The sequence below is a fragment of the Mastigoproctus giganteus genome, chromosome 3, assembly GCF_048544385.1.
Source record: "Mastigoproctus giganteus isolate SK-2022 chromosome 3, ASM4854438v1, whole genome shotgun sequence".
Taxonomy (NCBI): Eukaryota; Metazoa; Arthropoda; class Arachnida; order Uropygi; family Thelyphonidae; genus Mastigoproctus; species Mastigoproctus giganteus.
The window spans coordinates 173,676,978-173,699,322 of NC_143577.1; the positions used below are offsets into that span (position 1 = coordinate 173,676,978).

General features: G+C 37.6%; 1 protein-coding gene across 1 annotated transcript in view; it reads right to left on the bottom strand.

Annotated features, from left to right (window-relative positions):
• Positions 1 to 22,345, bottom strand: part of spn-A (RAD51 recombinase homolog spn-A) — a 163,453-nt gene that overhangs the window by 61,310 nt on the left and 79,798 nt on the right. The window contains exon 6 of the mRNA XM_090370766.1: positions 12,456 to 12,550. Coding sequence (XP_090226892.1) covers positions 12,456 to 12,550 — 95 coding nt within the window. The remainder of the gene's footprint in view (positions 1 to 12,455; positions 12,551 to 22,345) is intronic.

Here is a 22,345-nt window from a genome sequence, read left to right on the forward strand (position 1 = left end):
ACTCAAGTAAAGGACATTCTTATCAAAACTAAAGAACTAAAATGGTTTTGGGCAGGACACACAGCTCGAAGACATGATGACAGATGGACTAAGAAAATAACAGAATTGTACCCAAGAGGAGCTAGAAGAAAACCTGGAAGACAGGTTGGACAGATGAAACAGATGGACAGATGAAATTCATGAGTTTGTGGGTACTAAAGGGATGGCCATTGCACAAAACAGAAGGAACTGGAAAGTTGCTGGAGAGGCCTTCATCCTGCAGTGGATTGAAAATGGTTGATGATGATGATAATGTGAATACAACAAAGAAGAAAGCTAATCAGATTGGACCCTTGTGCACTGGGTGTGAGAAAGTCTTTGATAACCCAGCTGATGTTGTGGATGAACTGAATAGGTAGTTTGCATCAGTTTTTACTGACAAAAGACCCTTCATGCTGAGAAGAGACTGTGTGATGGAGGCTAACTCACATGTAATTAGTGATGTCGTAATTACAGATGACTGTTTATTAGAAAAACTTCAAAAACTTCTTCATGGCACTGTTAAGCGAAAAAATTTTCGCTTAACAGTGCCATGTTGTATACCCTTTAGTTTTGAGAGAGAGCGAGTGCATTGAACGATTGAGGTTAATTATGAGGGCTTCTTTGGACTCATGGGAGATTCCTTTGGACTGAAAAAGTGCCAATGTATCACCAATACATAAAAGTGGTTCTAAGAGTGAAGTTGGTAACTATAGACCGGTCAGTCTGACTTCAGTGGTAGGAAAAATCTTAGAGGCAATGATTAAGAGTGCAATCCAGGGACATTTAGATAGATATGGCATTCCGAAGGACATACAACATGGCACTGTTAAGCGAAAATCATGTTTAACTAACTTAGCAGACTATTTTGGCACAGTGAGCTGGACGTAGGGAGCAATCTCGACATAGTTTTTTGGATTTTAACAAAGCAACTGACTTGGTCACTCATGAGGGGGTTACTGTAGGGTAGAAGGCAGAGAGTTGAGATTAACACGTTGACTGTTACGGCTTATTTGGGTGAATGGGTCTCCGACACCAATCAAAGTTAGGCATGTTAAATTATTCAAAACCCAAATTATAATATATATTAATCGCCAAAACCCCTAAAAAAAGCTTACTGTTGTAAAAAAAAAAGGTTCTCGAATTATCTCGTAGATAGCATGTGTAATAGAAAATTCCTAGTGGCAGCCAACTAAGAGTTAACTCGAGACGTATTGTTACCTGTAGAATTCGCCGTATATGAGTCAGCGCTGTGCATAAATCTGTAGTAGTCAAATAGACTGTGCTGTGTATGTACATTGTATTTAGTAATTTATTAAGTGTTTCTAAAAAAAGCAAAAGAACATAAAACATGGATAAGAAGAGACCACTAGCCGAAAAAGAGCTTGAGCTGTATTCTAACATGAATGATCCGGAATTTGAAGAGATGTTTGACAAGCTGTATGGTTCTGGTTCCGACAGTGAAAATTATGAACCTTCTAACAATTGAAGTGAGGATAGCGAAGGTGAAGTCAGCTCCCAGCCTGAAGATAATCCTAATTCTCCGCAGGCAAGTACGTCAAATAATGATAATAATGTGGAATGAAATAGCCCAAGATCCTCCACAATTTATTTTTGAAGAGAACGCTGGTTTGAAAATGGACACAACAGAACTTAGTGTAAAAAAGTTGGTAGAGCTATATTTTTCCGAAGAATTTCTTACACTATTAGTGGAACAAACTAATTTATAAGCTAGGCAAGGAATTGAAAAATGTGGACAATTGCAAAAATATGCCAGGTCGTCAAAATGGAAGGGTTGTTGTTATTTGGTTTTTAGGAGCATTAGCAACTAAGGCCATATTGTTCCGGGAATATGCAGTGGTCATTCCCTGACCTTTCCGCATCCTCTGTTTTGGTGGTGACAGGCTCACGTCAAAATGGAAGGACACTGACCTCTTAGAAGTGAAAGTGTTTCTTGGACTTTTGTTACAAATGGGTCCTTGTTCTTTTCCTTCAATAGAGCATTACTGGAGTAAAAGTGCATTCTACATTCTATGTATTCATTCATATTATGCATTGTATGTTATGTTTTGGCGATCATTTATGAGTTGAAATAGATTCCAGTCGATATTTTCACTTCGCAGATAACTCATCACAATCTGATGACAGGCTATAACAACGTAAGACTGATTTTGAATCATTTCAATACTGTTACGCGCAATAATTACGCACTGAATAAAAACATCCGTATTGACGAGTCGATGAAGTTGTGGGAGACTGAATTTCCGCCAGTACATAAAAAATAAAAAGCACAAATATGGAATCAAACTTTACAAACTGTGCAAGTCCAATGGTCTTGTTATGAAAATAAAAATTTACTCAGGTAAATCAGAAGAAACTGAACAAAACATAGGTCATACTGCTGAAGTTGTGCTATACTTGCTTGAGGACTAATTAGACAAGGGATGTGTAGTGTATATGGACAATTTTTATAATTATGTTGCTCTGACAAAATTGTCTGCTAGAAAAACTTATATGGAACATTATGCACCAACAGAAAAGAAAATCCAAAAGATCTGTAATGAGAAAATTGAAGAAAGGAGAAGTTGCATGGCAATGAAATGTCCCTGTTGTAGTTTAAATGGAGGGATAAAAGAGAAGTTCTCACTATTTCTAACAAACACGTTGTTCAAATGGTCGAGGTATGTAACCAGAATGGAAAAATTTCGATAAAACCCAACATAATTCAAGATTACAATAGCTGAATGTCCAGCATAGATCGATCGGATCAAATGCTCTCATATTATTCACTAAGAAAAACCATCAGATGGTCGAAAAAAAATTGCATTACATATTTTAGAAATACACACACACACACACACACACACACACACACACACACACACACACACACACACACACACACACACACACACACACACACACACACACATCCATTTCCGTCAAGTTACAGGTTAAAATCTCTAAACTTCAGAGAAACATTCATTGAATCTTTGATTGGAGGAAAAAATTCTAAACGTTCCAAAGATGATTAAGTCTGAACGCAACATCCATTATTTAGAGGTTATACCACCAACTGAAAAAAAAGCACGTCCGACTAAGATATGTCAAGTATGTACCAGAAATAAAAAACGCCAAGAAACACGCTATTATTGTCCAGTGTGCCAAGAAAAGCCTGCTCTTTGTGTAGAAGAATGTGTCAAGAAATGTCACAAATAAACAATATTATTTTTGTAAATCTTAGTAATACACTTTTCTTTATGTATTTGTAAATAAAATATTTTTTTTGTGTGAATAAATTTTGTTTTCTGATGCAGTGGTTGATTTTTCATTCTTATCCCAGAAACCCACTATCCATCAATTGCACATATTTGCTATAAACATAAAATATGTAATATATATTTATGTAATATATATCAATAATTACTTTGACTAATTATTTTCTTCATCAACACAATCTTATTGTATCTATCAGTAACAAAATGGGAGATTGGTTAATTGGTTTGACACATGCTTACATTAATATAACTTTAAAATATTTTGCCCAAAAACATCCCATTTTATTTTTAAGACAATGTCTTCAAGAGAATATTATACATAAGTTTGCGAAGATAAATTTTAACCAGAGGATCCCGGGTAAAAATCGATTAGTTTTGTCTATGTCACATAAAATTATTAAACTCTCTCTCGAATCCAGGTTTGCAGATAAAATTCAGACAAATACGTTACTGTAACAAGGTCAAAAAATATTTCCATTCCAGTGATTGGAATGTTTTGAAAACTTTTATTGATTTTTGCTGAAAGGCTTTAGAGGTTGAATTAAGGACTAGACATTTCAACAAACAAGGACTACGTGGATTCAGAAATATTCGTAACAATACGATTGATCCACATAGCAACAACATGACTAATAATCGGAACAGGAACTACAATTATAACAAATCAGCACCCTTACAATATAACGTATCAACTCAGGGACATGAACCAAACATGACTCAAATACCAACTCCCCCTATTTATAATACAGATGAAATAAAGGTTTACAAAAATATTACGAATCTTTCTTCATATAAATTAACTGAACACCAAGTTGCTCTGTTAGAAAAAGGTTTAAATTATAATCTACCCCCATGTACTCTACCAAAGAAACAGGTAGTAGTAGACCTTGAATTTAGTCTTAGAGACCCCCAAAAAGATGTTTTAATCCAACAAGTTAATCAGATCATAAACAATCCTGAAATGCTAGGTGTACCACGATTAAATAAAAACGAAGCTATTGCTTTACGGGAATTAAGGGAAAATAAGGATATTGAAATTCACAAAGCTGATAAGGGGGACACTGTAATAATTTTAAATAAAACGGATTATAATAAAAAATTACAGGTAATTATATCAGATAGTTCCACATACAAAGAGGTAGACTTTTCCGTGTTTGATAATGAGGTCAATCAATACAACAAAATACTTACTTCATATTTTCTTTGGACAAGTAAAACTACACAAACCCAGACACCATATTCGGTCTATAGTATCATACAAAAATTCTGCTTTTTCGGCCTAGGCGACACATTTATATTGGATTATAAAACCTTTTCAGCAGGTATTAAAATATAGTATAAAGAATTATGATACCTTATATACAATTTGAAAGACTGTAAAATTGGGGGAGGAGTTAAATTATTTTCCCTTGATGTAGTTTCATTATAAACTAATGTTAATGTAATATATGCACTGAATGTAATTTGGGATTTATTAAACAATAACACTATTAGCATTAACAGTATGAAGTTGCCTAAAAAAGAGATATTTGGGCTAATTAAGTTACTGGTTGAGGCTAATTATATTTTATTTGAAAGTAAGATTTATAGACAGATTTCCAGCTTGCCTATGGGTTTAAACTTGAGCGGCCTAATATTGGAGTTGTATTTTGACAGATTAGAAAATATACATTTCACACAGTTTTTACCAAAAATCACATATTATGGAAGATACCCCGCCAACATCCTCATTATAACAGATAATGACACTACAAACAAAGTTTTGCAAACTTTTAACAATATGCACATTAGGTTAAAATTTACACTGGAGAGAGAACAAGAAGAAACAAAGTCCATAAATTTTTTAAACTTTACACTTAAAAAGAGGTAGGGCGAAAATATTAATTTCAATATTTATCGTAAGCCCACAAATATGGGGATGTTCCTACACTATAGTATCTACCACCCATACTCATAAAAGGTCGCTCATGTTAAATCAGTTCTTAAATGCATTCAAATGCTCTTCCACACAACTTGCCCTACAGATAGATATAGAAGAACTGACGAATAGGTTCCTAAATAGAGGATACCTGATCACCTCTATCAATAGCATTAAATTAGAAGCTAAAGAAAAAATAATCAAAAACAAACATAATGACAGGATTAATAAAAAATATTTTACTTCAATGCCATATGTTGAACACTGGTATAGACAAATGCAACACTAAAAAAAAAAAAAAAAAAAAAAATCACACGATACTATCGACTTCCGAACAAACACCTGAACTGGTCTACCACATTTCATGTAAGGATTGTGATTCTTCTTACATTGGATCTACCAGATGTATTTTAAACTCGAGGGTTAAGCAACATGAAGCATCAGTCTGTGCATCACGTGCGAATGCATCGGAACTAGCATTCCATGCGATAAATGAAAACCACACATTCCTGTTTAATGAAGCCAAAATTTTAAATATTCAGCATAATTATGCTAAATTACTGATGGCCGAAACTTTAGAAATGAAATTACAAAAAAAAACTAACGTTCAACGTCCATTTCTCTTATCTGATTCGTGGTCATGTGATTGCATGCTTACCAAAGACTAATCTCCTATTTATAAGATTCTGAACACACACGCTTCATTAGTTTCATTCTACCCTGTGAACTTGTTGAAAAGTTTTAGTATGCTTAAGGGAGAAAGTTTCAGTGTATTTTAAATTCATTGTTTTGTAGTACTTTTATCTCATTTTAATAGTATTTCAAATTCGTGTTTATGACAAAATGTCTTCCTTCACTAAAGGCTGCATGGGGGTTTTGATATTTCTGGGGTCGGGTTGCAGTTAACCACTGTGATCATGGAGTATTGGACTGCCCGTGTGTCAATAGCAAGGAACACATTGAGTTTTAAATTATTTTAAATTATGTAATCTGGTTTTAATGTATAAATTTTGTAATTTATTCGCATAAGGAGAATTGGTAAAGAAGAAATCCTACTGACTGAATAAAAGGTATCTCCTTGTTTATTTCTAAAAAAAATTGCTATGAACATACTTGTAGCTGTGCCTGAAAGGCAAGTCATACCAGTCTCAGTTAACTCGTAGGCGGCATCCCGGGCCAGATCGCCAATACAAGTTAACTCTTATTTGGCAGTCAATGTGTTAATCAATATTCTTCTGTATCTCTCCTTCAGGATGACTTGAACAGACTTCAAATATATACATGTTTCTCCGGCTGAAATGGTTGATCTTTTTTTAGCTTTTGAGGAGGAAGAAGAGCTGTGCTCCCTTCTCCTCAAAAGATTTTTAACATTCCTACATATACATTTTAAACATTCCTACTTATATGGGATCGCAATGAGTCTCAAAACTCCAGGCTAGCCGCGTGTGGTAATATTGCATTTTGAGAAGGTTCTCATAACGCTATTAAGAGTGGCACAAAAGTTCCAGAAATTCGACAGACATACAGCATGTGTTTCTTACAAAAGCTCTACAGATGTGGAGGAAACCGTCACGCACCCTCATGGATTCGTAGACAGGAGGTTGAGAAGCACTGCTTTTTTTAACAACAAAAAAAGATGTAACTTCTCTGGATTTAATAAGCTTTAGTTATTGAAAATATTAAATTCAGAGGACTTGCATCAATTTTTTAAAGGCCAACTCCTGTTGCTGTTTTTTTTTTTTTTAAAAAACTCACTGGCAAAGCCGAAATTATGATGGTGAATAGAGAGAGATCCTTCAGAGCAATACCGAAGTGCGTATTAAGAGTCTAATTCAGGTTCTCAGTCAGAGTCTGTTCTCTAGTAAATAAGTCTTACATTCATCATCAGCCATTTTCAGTCCACTGCAGGATAAAGTCATCTTTCATGTTATCATCTTTACTCTGTGAAAATAATAAATCTTTCAAAAACAACTAATGTAAGACTTTGCACAAAACAGAAGGAACTGGAAAGTTGCTGGAGAGGCCTTCATCCTGCAGTGGATTGAAAATGGCTGATGATGATGATGAACGTAAGACTGTAGAAGTTTACTGAAATAGTAGAAGAAAAACAAATAATCTGAAACTTTAAACACTGTCCAGTATGTCGCTACTCCTCAAGCAAAAAGCCAAATAGTTGCAAAGATGGTAGCAGATCACCTGACAGGTGATCATGTGAATTCTGTATGAAAACTATAAAAAAAAAAAAAAAAATGACACCAGAAACCACTGCAGTAAAAGTTTGTGTATATTTCGGAAGGCAGAAAAAAATTTCAGATTTTCTAATCGCTGATTTAAGTTAATGCAGGAACGTTATTTTTGAGGGTTATCTGTCAGGTTACCTGCCATTACCATTGGGTTAAGCATCATCTAAAATGAAACTTACCAAATTTCTGGTGTCTTTTTTTTTTTTTTTTATAGTTTTCATACAGAATTCACATGATCACCTGTCAGGTGATCTGCTACCATCTTTGCAACTATTTGGCTTTTTGCTTGAGGAGATAGCGTACTAGATAGCGTTAGTTGAACTTCGTTAGCAGTTAAATTCTACGTTTAAATAAATACATATAACGACTTAGATTACAAACGTAATATAATTAATTATATTTAACATAATTAATAACATAACATAATTAATTATAATTAATTAATAAATTAATAGAATCATGACTCAGACCAGAGCAGCAAAGCAAAAGGCTCAAGCTAATGGAAGCGCTGTGGCTCAGAGCAGAACTGAGGGGGGCAGTTGTCCTCTGACTCACAGCCTTATAAAATGCACTGTTTGCTTGATGTTTGCAGAGCAATCGGGTACGGACATGATACTGCCAAGGGGGATGTCTTTGTGTGTGCGCGATGCAAGGAGTGTATCGATATCAGGCAACAACTCGGCGTTCTTGTGGGCCTATATGAGAGCTTGAAGGACAGGGTGGATGCCCTCGAAGGAAATAAATTGAGGGGCCCATCAAGCTCTCAGCTGCCCACATCAACGCAAGAGCTTACACTTGGTCATCTTGTAACACAGAAGCAGCCCCCAAGGCAGAATGCGCTGGTCCCACAGGAACTAGTAGTTGTTGGTGACTATTGTCAGGAAAATGGGGAACATGCTTTGTAAAAAGGATAGGTGGCCAGGGTATGTCTGCCAGGGGCAAAGGTTGATGACGTTGTAGAGCGAATATCATCTTTTAAGGGCACAAAAGGTGATATAGTTGTACACGTTGGCACTAATAATATTAAGAGTAGGAGACCGGCAGAATTACTTAACAAGTACAGGTCACTGTTGAACAAAAGCCGAGAATTAGGGTTGAATTTGAAAGTGTCTGCAATTCTGCCCAGACACGATAGGAGGGAGTATATGATGAGAGCCTTGTCGATCAATTCGGCCCTGGAAAGATTGTGCAAGGCTCAAGGGGTAGAATTTTTTTCAGCCTGGACTGTACTTGTTAACAGGAGAGATTGCTTCTACAGGGATGGGATACACTTAAATAGAAAGGGTGCAAGAATATTTGCTGATGCTATCGAGGCAGTGTTAGGTGGGTCGGAAAACTGCTAGCTTGGGTGGAGACAAAGACGAATAGATTAACAGTAGCCACTGGCAGAGGTGAAAGAGATTCTTGCACTGCTTCTATTAGAATGAGCAGAAGCCTGAAAAACAAGATGCATGGTATTTCAGAGACTGCTGGGAGCCATTGCGGTACAAGTAAACACATGGGTTGTGTTAGGGTAGCTAAGAATAGAAACAGGTGCAGGTATACTTGCGTGTACACCAATGCTAGGAGTTTAGTAAATAAATTTGATGAATTTGAGGTATTGCTCAAAACATCAAAGGCAGATATTGTTGGGATATCAGAGACGTGGTGTCACACAGATATAAGGGATGCAGAACTGCAATTTGGGGAGTACAACGTCTACAGAAAGGATAGGAAGGGGGGAGGGGTTATGCTATTAGTTAAGAAACACATAAAAACCAAGGAAGTGAAGCCAGTCGACATCGCTGGACAGTGCAGTGTTGAGTCAGTTTGGTGTGACATAAGCATTGGGAGATCAAAATTGAGAGTAGGAGTGTGCTATAGGCCTAATGACTCTCATGAGAATAATAAGGAACTGTACACGGAAATAGAGTGGGCCAGTAAATCAGAGAGTCTTATAATGGGAGATTTTAATTTTCCAGATATTGACTGGAATTTGGGGGCTGGTTACTCACACACTAGCAGGGCTTTTGTGGATTTATTGGATGATTGTTTTCTACATCAGCATGTTCGGGAGGCAACTAGAGGGAGTAATACTCTTGATTTGATTATCAGCAGTGATTCTTCATGCATTAAGAATCTGCAGATAAATGAACCACTAGGTGGCAGTGATCACAGTGTGCTGAAGTGGGATTTACTGAAAGAGGTAACTACCATTAGGGGTAAAGGGAAGGGTTATTGCTTCCGTTAAGGCAACTACGATGGACTGAGACAGTATTTAAATTCTATACAGTGGGACCAACTGATGATGTTACCAACAGCAAATTCAAAATGGGAAGCATTCAAAGAACTTATCTTGGAAGCTACTAGGCTTTACATACCAACTAAGAAATATTGTTCAAGGTTTAGGCCAAAATGGATGTCAGATGAACTAATGAGGCATATGGCAGAGAAGAAAAATGCATGGGATACTTACAAATTAACACATGACACAGAAGCCTATGATAGATACAAGTTGATATGCAACCAAGTTACAAAGGAGGTTAGGCAGGCGAAGGCAGATTACGAGAAATCCTTGGTAAGGGATGCAAAGAAAAACAGCAAAGAGTTCTTTACTTATGTAAACTCTAGAAGGAAGGGGATGAATCAGATTGGTCCACTTGATATTGATGGGTCAACTGTTGATGATCCTGCTCAGGAAGCTAACAAACTAAATGAATATTTTGCATCGACATTCACACATGAGGAGTTATTCAGCAAGGGGAATGCCAGAGGTGTATTCAACTCTAGCAGTAAGCTACAGAATCTTGAAATAACTGGGAGTAAAGTGGAGGAGAAACTGTTGAAGATAAACACAAGAAAGGCACCCGGGGTGGATGGGATCTATCCAGTAATATTAAAGGAGGCAGCAAAGGAAGTAAGCAAACCCTTAGCCATAATTATGAGAGCTTCCTTGGACTCAGGGGAGGTACCCATAGACTGGAAATGTGCAAATGTGACCCCAATTCACAAAGGAGGATCAAAGGCTGACACAAGTAATTATAGACCTGTGAGCTTAACTTCTGTTCCAGGAAAATTAATGGAGGCACTGGTTAAAGAAGCACTGCAGGATCATTTAGACAAGACTTCAGTTATAGCTCAGACACAGCATGGTTTTGTTAAGGGGAAGTCTTGCCTGACCAACTTGATTGGATACTATGATGCAGTCACAAAAGAACTGGATGCAGGGAATAACTTTGATATTATATACTTGGATCTTAGAAAGGCTTTTGATACTGTTGCACATGGAAGACTGCTACACAAATTGGAGCAGTGTGACATTGGAGGCAAATTGCTGCTATGGATAAAGGGGTGGTTGAGGGGGAGAAGACAGAGAGTGGTAATCAATGGACACTGCTCATCGTGGACTAATGTTATTAGTGGAGTCCCTCAGGGCTCAGTGTTGGGTCCATTATTGTTTTCTGTATTTATAAATGATATTGATGATGGTATATCAAGCTTAATGTCCAAGTTTGCAGATGATACAAAGGTTGGCAGGGTTGTCAAGGACACTACTGACACTATGCTGCTGCAACAGGATCTGGAAAGGTTGAGCAGATGGGCTGAGAGGTGGCAAATGAAGTTTAACATTGACAAATGTAAAGTACTACACATGGGAAACAGCAACCCCAGAGAAACGTATCAACTCTGTGGTACTACACTGACAGTGGTAGAGAATGAAAGGGACTTGGGGGTGATTGTGCAGGCAGATATGAAGTTCTCTGAGCAGTGCAGATGGGCTGCAAGAGTAGCTCATGGAGTATTGTCAATGATATACAGGAATTTTTCCAGCAGGGATAAGGAGGTGATTATTCCATTGTATAAGGCAATGGTCAGGCCACACCTAGAGTACTGTATACAGGTCTGGAGGCCTCATTTCAAGAAGGATGTAGAGCTGCTGGAATGAGTACAGAGAAGGGCAACAAGATTAGTGAATGGAACAAAGGGGTGCTCTTATGAAGAAAGGCTTAAGTTTTGCAAATTACAGTGTCTGGAGACTAGGCACCAGCGAGGTGATCTGATAGAGGTGTATGAAGCCTTGAATGGTTTAAGCATGCTCAATGCTGATGGGATTCTTCCTCTAGCTCAGAAAAATCACCTGAGAGGGCATAAATTCAAATTGAGGAAAGACAGATGTAGGATAGACGTGCGGAAATTTACCTTTAGCCAGCGGGTGGTTGGTTGGTGGAACAGACTGCCATCCCTTGTGGTGGAGGTTGATAGCCTAAATAAGTTTAAGGCTCAGCTGGACAGGTATTTTGAACGAACAGAGGGGTGAAGTGGATTTTTTTTTTTTTTTTTTTTGGCTGATGCTGCATAAGCTTGCTTTCTTGCATCAAATGCCTCTACTAATGCTAAAAAAAAAAAAAAAAAAAATTCAAGAGATGGTCATGGTTAAATTGTTGTTGTTGTTATTTGGTTTTTAGGAGCATTAGCAACTAAGACCATATTGCTCCGGGGATATGCGGTGGTCATTCCCTGACCTTTATGCATCCTCTGTATTTGGTGGTCACAGGCTCGAACCCCGGTCTAATCAAGAAGTGTGTGCTATGCACTGCTGCTCCTGCCCACCTGGCTATGGATGCACCCATGGTTAAATGACATCCAGCTAAAGAATTACCTCCATATGGAACAGTCAAACATTCTGCTGCAAGTAGCACAGTAAAAATTTTCTGGAGTACCCAAATCAGTTAAAAAAAAGTTACAATTTTAATTGAAGAAAAAAATGATCTATTATGCAAGATTCGTTAATATTTTTAAATATGCACTGTTTGCCTAACTTGTTTTTGAACTAAATTTGTTGAAAGTTTTACTCCATCAGTGATCAAAAGTACTATATGTAAAACTCAGTCAAATTTCATACTCTGTAACAGCATTCTGAAACAGATTCAATATAAAAAAGTAATTAAAATTCAATAAATACAAGCCTAACATTCAATAAATATAACAGAAATGGTCCGTTAAAATCAAGGGACATACCTTTCTGACACAGCTAAGAGTCGTTCTGGTCGAAAAGTTCCCTCAGTATCAATATATAGGCATTTTCCCTCACCACCATTATGGTCAATAGGAAGCTTAAAAAGTAAACAGATCTATAGCAATAGTACTCATCTAATCATAAGGCTCCTGATTATAAGTCTATACTAGAAAATCTAACAAAATAGCTTTAATTGTGAGCTAAGTAAACATTCAAACTTACATTACCCAATTATCTCACACTGAATTGACTTAAGATTATCATTTTGTACTTGGTGTTTGAAGAGAAATAACACATGAAGGAAACTAACGTAATATTACTCTGTACATAGAAATTGTAGAAAATGGTAGCCATTACTTTCACCACATAACTGTATACAATAAGTTGTGTTAAGAAACACTTTCAGTAATGTTTGTGTCAATATGGCATCTACTGCATGTTGAATTGAAATCTGTAGCTCTAACGGTGAATGTCAATGATATATAGCATAGCATCCTTGAAACCTCCAATAAAAGGAAATCAAATTAGACTGAAGCCTAAACCTTTCAGCGATCATAACCTAATTAAAACGGACCGCCCATAAAACACAAATTCCAATTACATCAAGGAGATGCATGAGATGTGAGCAGCTGCACTGTCTTGTTGAAATTTTATTTTAGAAAATTAGACACTAAAAGGAAAATTATCATGCAAGTAAACATTATGGGAACAAAAAATCCTATGCTATGTATAACAGAAGTTTTATACTCAGATAAATGTCCACTAGAGTGAGCTTACAGTTAAGGAAAAACAAGTTTGCAAATTTACAGTTTAGATAAATAACAAGAGTAATAATACAAAAGTAGATATCCCGTTATAATTCATCTCTGAATTGTAACAGATATCAAAATTTAAAAGATTTTCAGTTCACCTAAAAAAAAAACAAAAACAGCATACATATCATAACTGTCAGGAGTGCACAGAATTCAAACTGAATTCTTAAATTGGGGAACTTGAAAAATTTCTTAATTCTGATACTACAGACTACATTTAATTGCATAAAAAGTAAAAATCAAATTGTTTCTTATGTTTCTATTAGAAATTTGTCAGCTTAATTGCACAATGCTTATTCACATATTATGCTTTTTTTGCATACCCAAACAGGGTCAAATTTCACATCCCCTAACACATTTTGTAACGGTTAATAAATAGTTGTTTTTTCTAAAAATATATTTTTCTTTATTTTGCACTCAACATTCATGCTACGTTTTCCAGTCTATGCACATGTTTACATTTATGAATGTACTGCTAATTGTTTTCCTACAGGTTGATAACGTTTTTAATTCTTCTCCATGTTTTTAATTCTACATTAACTAATATCTTTTCAGTTTGCTACTTCTTGAAGATCTTTTTCACATATAGACATAAATATAATGTAATACATACAATGTATCTATGATAACACGTTACATAAGGGCACATTGTAACAAGGTCATTCCTTGTATTGTAAAGCAGCTGCATGTAGCCTAATCAGTTGCAATTTCTTAAGTCATGGACACATAAGTTAAAACAAATTTTAAACATTTTATTTTTACCTAGTGATATCACAAAAATGGAAGGACTTAACTCTTAGAGAACAATTCACTGTTATCAAGGACTTGGCCAATAAGCTATTGCAAAATGAAATAGTAAAGATATAGAATACAGTAATACCCCGACTTACGCTACCCCGACTTACGCGAACTCGGAGTTACGCGGTTCTTGATTTTTTCGTTTGGCAACGCTGCCGCCCACTATCTTCAAGGTCGTTTTTCATATGTTATCGATATACGGTGCGACGGCCGAGAATGAGAGCGAAAGATGAACAAAATTCAACTTTGCTGCTTTTATGTTTTTTATATCAGTGAAGGGGAAACACATTTCACCATAATAACGTAAAAACCAACACAATTCCAGCTATCAGTATAATCGCAAATGCAATTAGATCGAGTTTACTACCAGTTTATAACAGATTTCACTAGCAGAAACGCAACTGGATTTTTATTGTTTTATGGTAGTAACCCCTAGAAATGTGAGGTGTTAATAGTGTATCTCTGCCTTTATGGTGTTGTTTATTCAGTTGCTACATGCGTGCAGCTTTGTTTATGCGTATTAAGCGTGCCTCCTCGTTTTGTAATTGTGCTTTATTCCCTAAAAATGAGTAAAATACTTAATTAAAAGGTGTGAAAAGGAAGCGTCCTGGTGAAGACACTGCAGATTCAGAGAGAAAAAGAAAAGCAATTATCGATAAACAGAGGCGGACTGGATCAAAAATTCTTACCCGGGAAAATTTATAGTGGCCTCATACTATGGTTTATGGCCAAAATCACACTGGCCCACCGGGGTTTCCCCGGTAAAGCTTATGGCCAGTCCGCCTCTGTCGATAGAGAAAAAATATGAAATTGTGAAACGCTTTGAGCGAAATGAAAGACCATGTGATATTGCACGTGCTACAGGCCTAAACGAAGCAACGGCGAAAAGCACATGACAACTGCAAACTTGACAGGTTGAAAATTGAAAAGGGCTCAATTGTAAAGGGCTTAAAAATTTTAGAAAACATAAGACTCCAACGAAGAACGCGTTATAGCTACAAAGCAAGGAATAAAAAAATTATTAGCTTGCTACGAAGAAATTCTGCGTGAAAAAAAGAACGCGCTGTGTCGTCAGACGAATTTGCTAGATTTTATGAAGCCATCGACATCGAAATAACTTTTTAACCTAAGTCATTTGTTTTTTAATACATATTTTGTATTAATATGTATAAAGAACTGCAATTTTATTAATATTTTTCTTCTAAACTAGTGTTTTTGTTAGTCCTTGGTCCCAATTAAGCAAAATTTATATGTATTTATATGCAAAGTTTTACCCCGACTTACGCGAATTCGACTTACGCGATTTTCGTCGGACCCACCTATCGCGTAACTTCGGGGTATTACTGTATTACAATTGCAAGTGTTGCAAATCAAAACAAATCAGGAGGCAATCATGGATCAATTTATAGAAAATTCTGATTTGAGCAAGATATGACAAAAAGAATCAACCAGAGAAGATGTCGACAAAGTCCTATTTCACTGGGGCATCCAAGCCTGTGCTCTTGGCACTCGAATTTCCGCGCTACTCCTCAAAAAAACAGAAGCGTTAGCTAAGCAACTGGATGTGCAAGAAGATTTAATTGACAATGGATTCATTGATGGTGTTAATGCCAAATGATTCAATTAAAAAAAAAAAAAAAAATTCACATGTCAAGCAACATCACGACAAGGAGGCAGCAGAGCACTGGTTACATAGTATTTGGTCTGACAATCAGAGCAATACAAAGCAGAGGACATCTTTAATTGTGATGAAAGTGGGGTGGGTCTATTACAGGGGGGCCCCTCCCAGACAGTAGTCTTGTGTTTGCCCAAGGTGAGTGAAAAAAAAAAAAAGCAGCCTTACTGCATGCAACTTGAATGGAATTCAGCTGCTTTGTAGACAATGTATTATCATTCACATTACTGGCTGTTTTGATGAGTTTACTTATAGTTACTGAAAAGTATTTGTGTTTTTATGTATTTTCCTTCAATAAACAAAAACATGAAAATTTCTTCATTTATGCTATTTATTAATATATCATTAAATAAACAAATCACTACGTACATGCATATGGAAGATATTCATAATGCCAACACTTGCATCCTTGGCAACTCTTGGCCCACGATCCTGTAAAGTCTGTCCCAATAATTGCATATTTTACTTTAAAAAAAAAAATTGCTATGCGATTAAGAGTTATGGTCTGTATACTGAATAACAGGATCAAAAACATCTTATGAGCAAAAGTCTTTATAAAAAATTTCTGACTGCTTTAAAGCCAAATTTCAGGATCACAAAGTGGAAAAAATTTAAGGGCATCAAAAATTAACACAGGAAGGGCAGCACCATTTTTATTATCATATAGTCTAGGATATATATATATTTTTTTTCAGTTATACTTCACCAATTAAAAAATAATGATGCAGATAATGGGCAAATACCTTACTTGAGGGATAGTAAAATTCACACAAATTTTTCTATTTTTAGTGGCAATTGTATATATCAATCCATAAGTTCAAAGCTAATGAATCTGCGAAACTCCAGGGAATTTTAGAAAAAAAAACTGGAACCAGTTTTTTTCTCAAATTCATTAACTCCAACAATTTGGAAGCTCCCATTAGCTTTGGGAGCATTAAAGTTCACAAACCAGGCTTTTTCACCTACCCCGTTGTCAGTATCACTTTAGTACCACTGACAACAGGGGTAGGTAGGAAAGGGACAGGGTGGGAAAGCTTGAAAACAGAGTAAGCCCTGCAGAAACTGCTAGCCTCCCTCTCAGCTATCATTCCTCCCTCCCTCCCTCCAATCTAAGCATGACTCTTAAATTCCACACAACTGCCAACAGACTCATTTCACTACACCAGGAGAATATACTCAAGAGCTCTAATATCAAGCTTATATTTAAAAAATATATATATAAACAGGTATCCCTGAGCCACTTCACTGAAGATATTTTATATCTTGTAGATATGAAAGACTAGCTGGCCCATTTAAAGTTCATCTAAGATTAGTTCCTCCTTCCTTTCAGCTCTAAAACATGGAAGTAACCACAGAGAAACTGTTGTCCCTCTTATGTTGCAAAGTTCTTTGTAGACAACCTAGAGTCAGAGACCCTAGCCAGTCAACAACATGTGCCTCAAATGTGGGCCAGGTTCACTGAAATTTTCCTACTAGAGCCAAATCAGGCATATTTCGTTTGGATACATTACATTCCTACATGAACAGCATGCATCACATTTATTTCTCCCACGAACTGAAAGATTAGTTCCTCCCTTTAGCAACAGCTGGTTGGTTGGGTTTTATTGGCACATTAGCAACTAAGGCTATAACGCACTCCTTTAGCAACAGCATTAGTAGAGGCATATGATGTAAAGAAAGCAATACAGCATCGGCCGAAGGGAAAAAAAAAAAAAAAAAAAAATTATATTGATTGATAATGTAACAAATGCTAAATTGGAAAATCATGCTAGAAACTGGAGAATGTACTTGAGGTGATGTCCACTTGAGAAATGTGGGATGGGGGAAAACAATGTGGACTTTCATAGCATCAAACAAAGCTAGAGGACAGTTTAAAGAGAAGTGGGTTTCATATCTTCCTTTAGTTCATGGGCACACTCACCCCCTTCTATTAACATTAGCTGCTTGACTCACACAACTGACATGTATTCTACACAGAATGGGAGTATATATGCCTGCCTGCCCCTGGTGGAAGACAACTCAAGTCAATGTGGGAACATGGACAGTTTCTTGGACCTCCAACTGATGGGTTCCTGACATTGGTAGCCTGTATTCCCATTCTTCTTAAATGAGGGAAAATTGGTGTGTGTGTGGGGTGGAAGAGAGAAGAATGATCCTCCTCTCTTTATTCCTGAAGTTTGTGAAGGAGCTGGTGCATATTCACCATACTTCCACAAACTCCCTAAGATGTTCCAATATGTTGGAACATCATATTGGAACATCTTAGGTCACCCAGCCTAAGGACACTGGACTGTTTGTACATATATGTTTCAAAGCACCAGTAGTACTGCCTGATGTAGGATAATCCATGTTGGCAGCCCACCCAATAAACAGTCTTCAGATTGTGTGTGTGTGTGGAATCAAAATAAAGTAACTGGGTACTCCAGGTAAAATACCCAGTTTCTTATCCCTAGTGAAGTTAAATGGTTACAGGCTATCTTGGCAAATTTTCTCACCTATTCCTGGTGGTAAGTGAAGATGAAAGTGGTGGAGACTGTGTAACAGGAACAGGGGTGTTGCAGAATCTGGAGGATTATGGTGTTGAATTGAGCATCAAATTCGGTGGGGCTGCAGATGCAGAGGGCACTCAACAGAAAACTCTTCACTATCCACTTTTACAGAATGGGGTTTGGAATCTAAATGCAATGCCAAATGAGTGTATGAGGATTTTTCTGAATACTCCTGTAACAATGATGTTTGTGAGGGTGATGAGAACATTTACAAAGTGGAGGGAGTGGCTGAGCTTCACTTTAAGTGAAAGGTTATGTTTTGAGAATTCTGTTCAGGTGAAAATGGACTGGTCCAAGGATTCTTTGCTGTGTCCCCAGACATTTGAAATATCATAGATCAATGTGGGCTACAGTGAGGATAAATAGTTAGATCCAATAATTCAAAGTTGGACATGAATATCTCCACAAGAAAGGGAGAAGGAAAAAAGGGCTTCCCCTGCTTAGGTCTTTCTGCTGAGAGAAAAAATTTATCTCTGAAGTTGAAGTAGCACTGGCCATCATTTAATGGTTTTGAGCTTGTCCAGCAGTTGTTTTGGCATTCTTCAGATGATGGAGGTTAGGAGAATTTGGGAAAGGAAAGATACTAGAAATGCTGGAACTGGTATCATTCTGCGGAGACATTTCTCACTGCTTATAGCATGAACAGGGAGATGGTTGTGTGCTTTTATGTTACTAAAAATTAATGGTGTTTCTGAGTTGTTGGAGTTTAGGATACAAAACAGATTATCTATTTTCTAGTGAAAGTTGTTTCAGTTTGGTTTTTTACTTTTTTCTCAGGAAGTTTGATCAGCTGCTGCTTCTCCTGTAATATTTTAGCAATAAATCAGCTCATACACGAACCATAAGAATAAGTATTTTACTGTAACTAAAATATTTACAAAAACTGCTATTATATTAAAATAAATTATGTACATGTGAAAAACATTAAAACTGTGATGAGATTCTTGCGATAAAATACACTAAAATAAACTGGATTAAAAGCGATAAAAACGATAAAAATCTGGAGCTTTCGGAAGCATAGGCTTCCTTCCTCAGCAGTAACAAAACTTCCTGCAGCACGTCCATATATAACAGGCTCATGGTGCTTATACACGTGGTGCAGTCGGTGCATGGTCTGAACTGTAAGTGGAAACAGCTCGGGAACGTGTCAACCAAAACCGTTCATCCGTACTTAGGATAATAGTTTCAAACAGAGGATGCATACGCATACCTCTGTCCCTATTCATAATATTGTGGTCGGATGAACAGATTCGTAGGCTCTCAAGCCATTTACGGTTCCAGAACCCATGCGCCCGATCCACAATAACCGCATCCTCTGGGGAGATTTGATGCTGCTTCTCACAAAAATGTTCGGCCACAGCAGACTTATTGTAATCAGTGGTTTTTATAGCATTTGCATGCTCCCCCAGACGATCCTTGAGCCATCGTTTCGTCTCGCCCACATAACATTCCACACAATCCGGGCATTTTATCCTGTATACTACTCCACTACTCAGGTCCTTTGCTATTGGGTCTTTTCCCTGAGACAATACTGTGTGCAACCTCCTCCCGGGAAGCTGTACACAGCGTTTTATAACCCCGCAAAACTCTAGAAAGATGCTCAGTAGGCCCAGATAGTAAGGAATGTATGCGGTAGCCACAGGAACAAACGGTTCCTGACGGTTGGACTCTATTCCTCTACTAAACCTGTCTATGATCCTCTGGGGGTATTCGCATTTTCTAAGGTCTGCTGTGACTCGTCTAATTTCACATTCTTTGTCCTCAGAGGTAGTGCAGTGCTACCCTGCTCTATCTAGTAGAGCTTTCACTACACTATTCTTATGCTGCCCAGCTTGTGCTGAACTATAATGGGTGTACTGGCCTCTGCACATAAGTTTTTTAAACACTGAAGTTTTAAGCCTAGGGCCTATCCTAGAGACCAGTACATCCAAGAATGGAAGGGTACCTCCTGTCTCCACCTCTGAGGTAAATTGTATAAATTGAGAGAAGCTATTAAGCCAATGGAGTGCATCATCCTCTCTCCCCTTCTGGACCACGGTGAAGGTGTCATCAAAATACCTTTTCCATTTCTTTATGGGAAACTGACATCCACTAAAAACCTCTCCTCTAACTCCTCCATGGCCAAATTGGCCACGATGGCGCTAATGGGATATCCCATGGCTGTACCGTGAATCTGTTTGTACATAACACCTTGGTACACAATAGTGGTGCTGGCCAGACAAAGTTCCACACCAGAACAAATATCCTCTACATTTAAAAGTGATCTATTACCCAAAGAGACATCATTACTCAAAGATTTTCTAACACAATATATTCCATGTTTAATTGGAATGCATGTGAATAGTGACACCACATCAAAAGAAATCATGCTCTCCTTTTCATTTACAATCAAATCTTTCACAAAACTCGCAAATTCTTTACTGTCTTTTATGACATAGTTGGACTAGCCCACTATAGGCGAAATCAATTTAGCCAAATACCCTGACAAAGCATATGTCGGGCTTCCTATAAATGATACAATAGGTCTGAGTGGGACTTCTGTCTTATGAGTTTTTGGAAGTCCATAAAACCTAGGGAGTTGACATCCAGCATGTAAGAACCAAAAGGTCTCCCTGGAAATCTTCTCTGCCTTTAACCAAACCTGTACCAGTTTATTAACGCGCCGCTCTAGGCCAACCAACGGGTTTCTCTTAGTAACTTTATACGTATTATTGTTCTATAAAAGGTCCATTGCTTTTTTGTGATAGTCTTCTTTGTTTAGGACAACCGTCAATCTACCCTTGTCCGCAGGTAAAACCACAATTCCATTGTCTCTTCTCAGTTCATTCAAGGCTTTTCTTTGACTAAAGTTAAGATTCGGAGATACTTTCTTTACTTGGCTCAAAATAACAGCAGATTTCACCTGGATCTCATTAGCCAGGACCTCCGGTAGCTTGCTGATGGCCCATTCAATACCCATTGCTATCTCCAGAAGGGGAGAGAGGATGATGCACTCCATTGGCTTAATAGATTCTCCCAATTTATACAATTTACCTCAGAGGTGGAGACAGGAGGTACCCTTCCATTCTTGGATGTACTGGTCTCTAGGATAGGCCCTAGGCTTAAAACTTCAGTGTTTAAAAAACTTATGTGCAGAGGCCAGTACACCCATTATAGTTCAGCACAAGCTGGGCAGCATAAGAATAGTGTAGTGAAAGCTCTACTAGATAGAGCAGGGTCGCACTGCACTACCTCTGAGGACAAAGAATGTGAAATTAGACGAGTCACAGCAGACCTTAGAAAATGCGGATACCCCCAGAGGATCATAGACAGGTTTAGTAGAGGAATAGAGTCCAACCACCAGGAACCGTTTGTTCCTGTGGCTACCGCATACATTCCTTACTATCCGGGCCTTACTGAGCATCTTGCTAGAGTTTTGCGGGTTTATAAAACACGCTGTGTGCAGCTTCCCGGGAGGAGGTTGCACACAGTATTGTCTCAGGGAAAAGACCCAATAGCAAAGGACCTGAGTAGTGGAGTAGTATACAGGATAAAATGCCCGGATTGTGTGGAATGATATGTGGGTGAGACAAAACGACGGCTCAAGGATCATCTGAGGGAGCATGCAAATGCTATAAAAACCACTGATTACAATAAATCTGCTATGGCCGAACATTTTTGGGAGAAGCAGCATCAAATCTCCCCAGAGGATGCGGTTATTGTGGATTGGGCGCATGGGTTCTGGACCCGTAAATGGCTTGAGAGCCTACGAATCTGTTCATCCGACCACAATATTATGAATAGGGACAGAGGTATGCATATGCATCCTCTGTTTGAAACTATTATCCTAAGTACGGATGAACGGTTTTGCTTGACACGTTCCCGAGCTGTTTCCACTTCCAGTTCAGACCATGCACCGACTGCACCACGTGTATAAGCACCATGAGCCTGTTATATATGGACGTGCTGCAGGAAGTTTTGTTACTGCTGAGGAAGGAAGCCGATGCTTCCGAAAGCTCCAGATTTTTATCGTTTTTATCGCTTTTAATCCAGTTTATTTTAGTGTATTTTATCGCAAG